Below are 10,971 nucleotides of genomic sequence, written 5' to 3' on the forward strand. Positions count from 1 at the left end.
TTCTCCTGAGGGACAGACCATGAGTGTGATCGGCAGAGTGCAGGAGAGGAGAACAGGAGTAACTAAAATTATGAAGTAGGGTATGGAATGAGACTTGATGAAGAATAAAGATCATCAAAAAAGAGTGAGAGAAAGAGTATCTGTGCATATCCCTGCTAAAAAAAAACAAAAAAAAAAAAAAACAGGACACTGAAGCTGCTCACCAACTTATGGTATGAGTGTATGTTGGTGTACTTATTAGACTGTATAGTTTTAAGGCATAATTTATTGTGTAAAATGTCCAGAGTACACTTCATTAAAGTAATATTCTTACTCCTATACAAATATCAAAACATTTTTTTATACTTTTAGATGTGGAACAATGTTTTTACATGACTTTTAAAAAACTCTATTGTTGTATAAATGACAAAATTCATGCACAACCTGGAAAAAATATATTGTATGAATGCAATGTTTTTTGGATATAATGCATAGATATAAATGAGCTTCATATGTGTTGGGCCTTTGTGGAGTGACAAAACTTTTTTAATTTCTAGTTTGCCTACAGAATTACAAAATCAAGTTACATCACCATTTACTCTCCCTACATTTGTTCTAAACCTATATGAGATTGTCTTCTGTTGAACAAAAAATAAGATATTTTGAAAAATGTTGGAAACCAGTAACCATTGACTTCCAGAGTGTCTTTTTTACACAGTGGATATCAATGGAAAATAATTTTCAACATTCTTTAAAATATCTTTTTTTGTTTTCAACATTTCAGATGATCTTGTTCTCCTTCAATAAATCTAAATTGTTGAACACTTTATTCCTGCTAATTTCAAACTAAATCCAGTTTCTTTTGCCTGCTCATAGATACAGTTGAAGTCAGAATTATTATCCCCCCTAAATTATTAGACTCCCTGTTTATTTTAAAACACATTTTAAACATAATAGTTTTAATAACTCATTTCTAATAACTGATTTGTTTTATATTTGCCACAATGACAGAACATAATATTTGACTAGATATTTTCAAGACACTTCTATACAGCTTAAAGTGACATTTAAAGGTTTATCTAGGTTAATTAGGTTAACTAGGTGGGTTAGGGGAAATAGGCAAGTTATTGTATAACGATGGTTTGTTCTGTAGACTATTGAAAAATTTTTTAGCTTAAACGGGCTAATCATTTTGTCTTTAAAACGGTGTTTGAAAAATTAATAACTGCTTTTATTCTAGCCGAAATAAAACAAATAAGGCTTTCTCCAGAAGAAACAAATATTATCTGAAATACTGTTAAAATTCCCTTTCTCTGTTAAACATCATTTGGGAAATATTTGAAAAAGAAAAAAATGGGGGTCTAATAATTCTGACTTCAACTGTAGATCTCAGGCTTTCTTAGTAAAATCCCTGCTGGAAATTCCTATATAAACTTTAACTTTGACTGACATGTGAATATAATTATAACCAAATCAAGAAGTCTTTTCTCACTTTATTTTTCTCACTACAGTTGGTAAAAGTTATTACACACTGAATCTGAAATTTTGATCTGTAATTTTCGCACATTAAAAAATAAATTTGACCTCATGTTGTGTGAATCCTATTGACACACTGACACACGGCTAAGAAACTTTCATCTGTCATAAAGAAAAGCGAATCGGGTTAGTTTTTTTTTCCGCTTTTCACATTCAAAAAAGCGATTTGAGAGGTGTTTTGACAATTCAGAGCCACCGTACAAGCAAAAAGCTAAACAGAATGCCATCATTTGAGCTACAGATAACTGTATGACAAACACAGTGCACAAAATAAAGACGAAATGTGGTGAACAGTTGAGAACCCTTATATGCTGGATTCAGTGACTGGTGCACCTCTGCCCTGCTGCTGTTTGGTGTGTGTGTGTGCGTGTGTTTGTCCATACATCAGAATCAGAATCTGAAAGCTTTATTGCTAGTTATGTTCACACAAGCGAGGAATTTGTTTTCGTGACAGAGCTTCTACAGTGCAACAGAATTACAGAGACAAGACAGAAAACAGATAATAAATCTATTTTTAAGATAAGTAGTGAATGCATGTATCAAAGCTCCACTGATTTCCTGAATTAAACTTAGCATTTTGAGATAATCATAGCGGTGCTCTTTGATAATGAGCTGAACTCTCCATCCAATATGCAATATCGGATGAACACAATATGTAGCCTATTCCTCTTTCTTTTTTTTTTACTTTGGAGAAGATAGGAGACTGAAGTATCTCTGCTTGAACTCTGAAATGTTTTGCGTTTTTTTTTTCCGTAATGGATTAACTAATACTAAGTGTGCAAAGTTTGTTTATGTGAAAAGTTTTTCGCATATGATTATGAAAAAAACGCATATAAAAATTTCACACTACAGTGTGCAAAGACCTTAAGACTTGTTCATTCTTCATTTTGTAGTCAAATTACACATATTCCAGATAGATAAATAAATAAATAAATAAATAAATAAATAAATAAATTTCCATTTTGTTACATTCTTAAATTAAAATTCCAGATACATGAAGAGACACTGACTTGATTTTGAATTTTTAAGTATGAAAACAGTATAGCTCTATATGCCCATCATTGCCTGAGATTAATATTACATCCGCTTCTTGTTAAATAAACCAAATGTAATAAACCGACATGGCTAATATGGACATATTTAAATATTGGGAAACTCTATATCCGTGCAATGTTTAGAAAAATATAAATACAGAGATCAACCAAGTCATTTCATTTAGAGATCATGTAGTGTAAACACCATGTTTGGATTCATTATTTACAATTATTTCATTCTGAATTAAACAAAAAGAGTCCATGTTAATCTATAGCCATAGTAGTTTGACTGAAACCCATTCAAAAAAATGCAACGGAATACTTTTCTGATTTTAGCACATCGTTGTTGTGCATCTGTTGATGTTTTTAGTTTAAACCACAGGAAGTGTCACACTGTACAGTTTAAACCACAGGACTATGTAAGTGATTATATCTACATACACTTACTGGCCGCTTTATGAGGTACAACTTACTAGTACCAGGTTAGACCCCCTCTTGCCTTTAGAACTGCCTGATCCTTTGTGGCACAGATTGATGCGAATCTCCCATTCCACCACATCCCAAAGGTGCTCTATTGGATTGAGTTCTGGTGACTGTGGAGGCCATTTGAGTACAGTGAACTCATCGTCAGGTTCAAGAAACCAGTCTGAGATGATTCACGCTTTATGACATGGCGAATTATCCTGTTGGAAGTAGCCATAAAGTAGTGGTCATAGTGGTCATAAAGGGATGGACATGGTCACCAATAATACTCAGGTGGGCTGTGGTGTTGACACAATTCTCAATTGGTACTAATGTAGTGCCAAAAGTGTGCCAAGAAAATTTCCTTCACACCGTTACACCACAACCACCAGCCTGAACCATTGATACAAGGCAGGATTAATCCATGCTCTCATGTTGTTGACACCAATTTCTGTCCCTACCATCCGAATGTTGCAGCAGAAATTGAGACTCATCAGTTCAGACAACGTTTTACCAATCCTCTATTGCCCAATTTTGGTGAACCTGTGTGAATTGTAGCCTCAGTTTCCTGTTTTTAGCAGGAATCCAGTGTGGTCTTCTACTACTGTAGCCCATCCACCTCAAGGTTGGACGTGTTGTGCGTTCAGAGATGCTCTTTTGCACACCTCAGTTGTAACAAGTGGTTATTTGAGTTATTGTTACTATTCTACCAGCTGGAAACAGTCTGGCCATTCTGACCTCTGGCATCAACAAGGCATTTACACCCACAGAACTGCCGCTCACTGGATATTAAATCTTTTTGAGACCATTCTCTGTAAACCTTAGAGATGGTTGTGTGTGAAAATCACAGTGGATGAGCAGTTTGGAAAATACTCAGACCAGCTCATCTGGCACCAACAGCCATGCTACGTTCAAAGTCACTTAAATCACCTTTCTTCCTCATTCTGATGCTCAGTTTGAACTGCAGCAGATCGTCTTGACCATGTCTACATGCCTGAATGCATTAAGTTGCTGCCATGTGATTGGCTGATTAAAAATGTGTGGTAAAGAGCAGTTAGACAGGTGTACTTAATAAAGTGGCCAGTGAGTGTATATCCCATTATCCTGTTGATTGAAATGCACATCTTAATGCTAATATATGTCAATTGCACTCCTGCAAGAGCCACCTTAGCATGAAATAATGTAAACTTCTGATGACTTCTGCTCAGGTAGAGCGTGATTATACCCTAAAGCATCAGCAGGATTATCTGTATATCCTCCTGTTCTCTTACCTCCTCTTAACACCAGCAGATTGACCTCGCTGCCCACTGGGAGATCCTTCAGTATATCCACTACCTGCGCATGGCTCAGCGTCTGCACGTTCTGCCTGTTAATCTCTTTTATCACATCTCCTTTCAGCAGGCCTCGGCACCACTGCTCGTCCAGGATCATTTTCACCTTCTGCCCCAGCGGACAGTCTGCAATAGCGAAGCCGAATCCTCCAGGTCCCTTCACGATTGGCACGCTCACCAGCTCCGGCTGCAGCATCCCTGTTTCTGGTCTGTCGTTGGCAGCGCTGCTCGCAGGAAGAGCAGCAACCACCGGGCGCCCGCTGGCATCTGTGGTGACGTAGTGGAGCTCCTGGGAAGAGCCGTGGAGGGCGTCCCCTTTGACAAGCAGTGGCTGGCCGTTGATGAGGGGCACGGCTGTGACGATCTCTCCTGTGGGAGGTGGAGGTGGAGGTGGAAGGTCCTCGCTGTCTGCATCCACATCAGGAGGGAGTGAGTACCCACGGCAGAGCACCATGTCCACGTACTGGTTAATTGGGATGCACTGGAACATGTGGACTACATCTGCATGAGTCTTTCCTAAAACAAGAGTGCCGTTGATTTCCACAATAACATCACCTGAAATGAAAAAAGAGAACATCTGGCTGTGAGAATGAGTAGAGGAACTGAAGAATGGCATCATTACAAAGGGGGCAGCACTGTGACTCAGTGGTTAGCACTGTCGCGTCACAGCAAAAAGGTTACTGGTTCAAGTCCCAGCTGGTCCAGTTGTCATTTCTGAGAGGAGTTTGCATGTTCTCCCTTCGGGTGATACGATTCCCCCCACAGTCCAAATACAAGTAAGAACCAAATTGGCCATAGTGTATGAGTGGATGCGTGTGAATCAGTGTATGGGTGTTTCCCAGTTCTGGGTTGCAGCTGTAAGGGCATCTGCTGCATAAAAATTTTTCATTTTTTCATTCTGCTGTGGCAACTCATGATAACTTAGTGATTAAGCTGAAGGAAAGTTAATGAATGAGTCATTACAAAGTGGATAAACATCTGACAAAAGCCATTTGTGATTTATCAGCGTTTCACAAAATGTTAAATACTGTCATTGCTTATGTTGTCTTGAACTTCTACTATTTCTCTTTGAATATTTGAAGCATTTTCATGCAGAGTATGGTATAGATATGCAGCAAAAAGTTAGTAAAAACAATATGACTTACAGTATGTGCGCACATTATAAGGCTGCGTCCGAATCCGCCTACTACTCAGTAGGTACTGCATTTGAATTTAAACGTACTACTCGGCCGTTAAAAAAGTACGCTCTATACAGTATGAATGTGAAAAGTATGAATGGAATTCGGACGTACTATATCTGCCATTTTGTCATGGTCACGTGACCTACCTGCGTCAGTTGCGTCGCCTCACTTCCATTCATGAGTTCTCTCACGGGGCATTATGGGATAGCGCAGTGTGCATGGGATGCGCACTTCAGAATCTCGCCGGAAGTAGTAAGTCTTTTGGGTACTTCTCGCCTACTGATTTTCGAATTCTATGAATTCGGACATACTACTCGGCTCGCATACTGATTTTAGCATACTATATAGTATGGAAGTATGTGATTTCGGACGCAGCCTAAGTGTTTTTTAAATGGTTCAAGTTCATGAAATGATCCAATTTAAGTCTTTTTTGATTTTCATGGCTTATTATTTTAATGTGTTTCTATTTTTAGTTGTATTGTTCAATTGACAATTGAATGTTCAAAGACTATCAGCTATAAGACTATAAGAGCAAAGAGCTATTGTCACGATTACCAGCAATTGTATTTCATAAGATCGCTGGATTTCACTAACAATAACTTATGGACTACAAATCCGCCATTTCCGGACTACATTTTCATACATGCACTCTGCTCACACTCACACATGCTTCCTCATATAGACTGATTACTCGCACCACCTGAGGATTGTCAGAGACTGATTGCACACACTATTTAAGCTACACACTCATTCATTCACTTTGACCTCTCGCTTGTTATATTAACTATGACTCTGGATTTGCCTTTATACATCTGTTTACACCTGTGTTGACCATTGCTTGCCTGACCACTGAATAAACCTGCATGTGGACCCAAACTCCAGTTGTATGTGTCACTCCCCGTGGTTACAGCTATAAGACTATTAAAATTTAATTTAAATAAAACGTAAGCATTACCATAAGAGTTAAATGGGAGACTAACTGTTATTAAGCGTAACCATCATCATCTTCCTTCAACTTGGTCACTTTATTAATCAGAGGTCGCCACAGCAGAATGAACCACCAACTTATTCAGCATATGTTTTATGCACTGGATGCCCTTCCAGCCGTAATGCAGTACAGCGAAACATCCATACACACTCATTCACACACACACACACACACACACTACGGTCAATATCATTCCATTTTCTTTTCGGCTTAGTCCCTTTATCAATCTGGGGTTGCCACGGTGGAATAAACTGCCAAGTTATCCAGCATATGTTTTACACAGCGGATGCCCTTCCATCTGCAACCCATCACTAAGATACATCCATACACACTCATTCACACACTACAGACAATTTACTTTACCCAATTCACCTATACCACTTGTCTTTGGACAGTGGAGGAAACCGGAGCACCCAGGGGAAACCCATGCCAACACGGGTGAGGACATGCAAACTGCACACAGAAATGCCAACTAGTCCAGCTGGAACTCAAACCAGCAACCTTCTTGCTGTGAAGTGACAGTGCTAACCACTGAGCCCCCGTAACACCCTATTTGCCTCTACATAAAAATAAGCAAAACATAAACAGTGAAAAAAAAGTATAAAATGACAAAAAAAAACTGAAAATGAAAATATAATATAACAAAAACTCATTCAGAATGTATAAGATAAGAATTACGATAATACTTAAATAATAAAAAATTTAGACTAGTATGGAAAATAAACTTGAAGCATGATTTCATTTGCTTCAAATACAACAATATGTTGCGCTTAAAATCAAAACTACAGTTAAAGTCAGAATTATTAGACACCTGATAAATCTTTGTTTTCTTTTTTTTAAATATTTCCCAAATGATGTGTAACACAAGGAAATTTTCACAGTATGTCTGATAATGTTTTTTTTCTTCTGGAGAAAGTTTTATTTGCTTTATTTCAGCTAGAATAAAAGCAGTTTTTAATCTTTAAACACCATTTTAAGGACAAAATTATTAACCCCTTTAAGCTATGCATATTTTTAGTCTACAGAACAAACCATATTGATAAAATAACTTGTCTAGTTACCCTAACCTGCCTAGTTAACTTAATTAAGCCTTTAAACGTCACTTTAAGCCAGGGGTGGCAAACCCTGTTCCTGGAGAGCCACCTTCCTGCAGATTTCAGGTGCTACCCATATCAAACACATCTGAACCTATTAATTAGGACCCTAACACCATGTGATAATTACAGGCAGGTGTGTTTGATATGGGTTGCAACTGAAATCTGCAGGAAGGTGGCTCTCAAGGAACAGGGTTGGGCACCCCTGCTTTAAACTGTATAGAAGTGTCTTGAAAAATATCGAGTCAAATATTATTTACTGTCATCATGGCAAAGATAAAATAAATCAGTTATAAGAGATGAGTTATTAAAACTATTATATTTAGAAATTTGTTAAAAAAAATCTTCTCTCCTCAAACAGAAATTGAGGAAAAAATAATTCAGGGGGGCTAATAATTCTGACTTCAACTGTATATTTATAATATATTCACTTCAATATAATTTTGTACAACATGTGCATACTAGTCCATTAGGTTTGAGATTGGGGTTTGGGTATAAATATCATGCAGTTCTGAAATAATTACGATTATCACAACAGTAAATGTATGTAAGGTGTAACAAGGACACAGCAGAGAAAACTCAGACTTCTATTCTATTCCAATGTGTCTGCAACAACGATAACTAAGCTGCCCCTAGGTTATCTTGTGAACTGTGGATGTTCCCGTAAACTCTTTTTACAATCCAGTCATCGCTCACCAGAAGCCATCTTGTTGTCCTGCGCGGCCGGGCCATCAGACAGGACGTTCTTCACCTGCAGGAACTCATCCGATCGGTCTCCTCCAATGATGGTGAAGCCGAAGCCCTGCTGGCTCTTCCTGAGAGCCGTGTGATAGAGCTCCCCCTTCAGCTGAGTCGGGTCCCGAGTGAATCCGGGTGTACCAGCCGCTCCACCTAGAAGACGAACAACATCTGTGGTAACGTCACATTAAATATGCACAAAGACAAAACTGAACACAGGCAGACATTGATGTAGGGGACGTGTGCAGGATATGCAATCACTGACTGCACCACATCAAACGTCTGCTAATAAACATGTTTTCAAAGTGGATGACGGATCCATAAATAATGTGTGAAGTCTATAGACACACACACAGATGCACAGACATTGGTATTTTCTGGTTTACAGGGACTCTCCATAGGCGTAATGGGTTTTATACAGCAAAAAAATAATAATAATAAAACTTATTTTATGGCCCTACCCCACCCCTACATCTAAACCCAACCATCACAGGAAAGCTGAGGTAAATTGAATGTCAAAAGAGCTCATCAACCCTTTGGGGCATGAGGTGATTTTGGGGACCTTAAGTTGTTTTGACATGCCCTGACATGTGTGCTTATTTCAGGTACTGTACTTATTACATAGGATTGGCCAACATGTATTTTATTATATTCAGCACAAACTGTGCTACAATAATATGAGAGAAATATTGATGTACATGCTTCTGTTTAAGAACAAAAGTTCTTAAAAGTTCTTAACAGTGTGTAAGCGAGGTGCATAACTAGCTCTGCTAGTTAAGATATTTGCATATTGTTCTACATCCAACACAATCTCACGGCAATTCGTAACTTTTTCATTTAGTGGCTAATTCGTATGAATTCGTACGATCTAATTCGTACAATTTAGTACGATTTGCTTATCCCCCAATGACGGTTGGGGTTAGGGGTGGGGTCAGGTGCCACGCCTCCTTTTTAAAATCGGACCATTTCGTACGACTGAACTCGTACGAATTTGTACGAATTAGCCACTAAACTGGCAAAACGTAAAATACTTACGTTTTCTCGTGAGATCAGGCTGTCTACATCTTATGTGTATTAAGCAGTGTGTAAGCGAGGTGCATAACAGCTCTGCTCTGGACTTTAGACTGGCTTTGTTTTGGTCTATTGAAAATTTTATTATAGCTTCTCAAAATAGCAGTGCGCCAGCAATGCGCCTCAGAACACCTTCCTTTTTAGACCAGAACACCTATGGGCGCACATATGAGCGCAAATGCATTTGCTATTTAAACAGCGTGGCGCAAAACATCAAAACGACTCCTGCGCCAAGCTGAAACTAGCAAACAACTATTGTGTCGCGCCTTGCGCCACATTGCACCGGGTGTATGATAGGGCCCCATGACTGGTTCAACTACGGTAAAATAAAACATAAAATAAATAAACTCTAAACATCACACATGTCCTTGAAAAGTCTTTAAATCTTAAAGTGATCATAAATTAAACAGATTCTCAAATCCTCAGTCAGTCAGCGTTCTCTACATTTGTGGGGGGAAAAAAGGAAGAAATGGATGCGATGATTCATTTGTGTTTCCATAATTGCTTCCCCTGCATCACAACTTTCACAAGGTCATTATCTGCGACATCAACTAAAATATTTTAAGAAGTCTAGATTTTATATTTTCAGACAGATCAAAATGAAGAGAGGGAATGAGCAGTTGAAAGAGATAATAGACAGATGAACAGACATTCAGGATTGGATGGATGGATGGATGGATGGATGAATATGTAAAGGAAGAAACAGACAGACAGACACAGACAGAACAACAGGACAACAGACAGACAGAACGACAGGACAACAGACAGACGGACGGACATATATATATATATATATATATATATATATATATATATATATATATATATATATATATATATATATATATATAAGATAAAATGACAGATAAAAATGATAGATAGAATGGTAAAATGATAGATAGAACTATAAATAGAACAATAAACTGATAGACATTACAATAAAACGATAGACAGAAAAATAGATATAAAGATAAAATGATAGATAGAATGATAAATTGATAGATAGAATGATAAATTGATTGATCAATACATTGATAGACAGAATGATAAAACAATAGATAGAACGATAAATTGATAGACAGAACAATGAAACGATAGATAAAACATCACACGATAAATTGATAAAATGACAGACAGGACAATGGATAAAACAATACAGACAGACAGACAGACAGACAGACAGACAGACAGACAGATAGACAGATAGACAGATAGATAGATAGATAGATAGATAGATAGATAGATAGATAGATAGATAGATAGATAGATAGATAGATAGATAGATAGATAGATAGATAGATAGATAGATAGATAGATAGATGGCCAAAGGGATGATCTAACAGATAGAATGTTAGAACGATAGATAGATGGAAAGTTAGAACAATAGATAGAAAGGATGTTAGAATGATAGATAGAACGCTAGAATGATAGATAGAACAATAGAACGTTTTATAAATAAAGAATGATAGAATGAGAGAAGGATGGATGGATAGATGGATGGATATACTAATCAACCAACAAACTACAAATAAAGAGATGAGTGGGAATGAATGACTG

General features: G+C 37.6%; 1 protein-coding gene across 8 annotated transcripts in view; it reads right to left on the reverse strand.

Moving 5' to 3' along the window:
* magi3b (membrane associated guanylate kinase, WW and PDZ domain containing 3b) overlaps positions 1–10,971 on the reverse strand; it is a 248,841-nt gene that overhangs the window by 25,280 nt on the left and 212,590 nt on the right. For all 8 annotated transcript variants that reach the window (XM_073954525.1, XM_073954524.1, XM_017356705.4 and 5 more), the window contains 2 exons: positions 8,302–8,496; positions 4,283–4,897 (listed from right to left, as the gene is read on the reverse strand). In XM_073954525.1, coding sequence (XP_073810626.1) covers positions 4,283–4,897; positions 8,302–8,496 — 810 coding nt within the window. The remainder of the gene's footprint in view (positions 1–4,282; positions 4,898–8,301; positions 8,497–10,971) is intronic.

Source organism: Danio rerio, chromosome 6 (assembly GCF_049306965.1).
Source record: "Danio rerio strain Tuebingen ecotype United States chromosome 6, GRCz12tu, whole genome shotgun sequence".
Taxonomy (NCBI): Eukaryota; Metazoa; Chordata; class Actinopteri; order Cypriniformes; family Danionidae; genus Danio; species Danio rerio.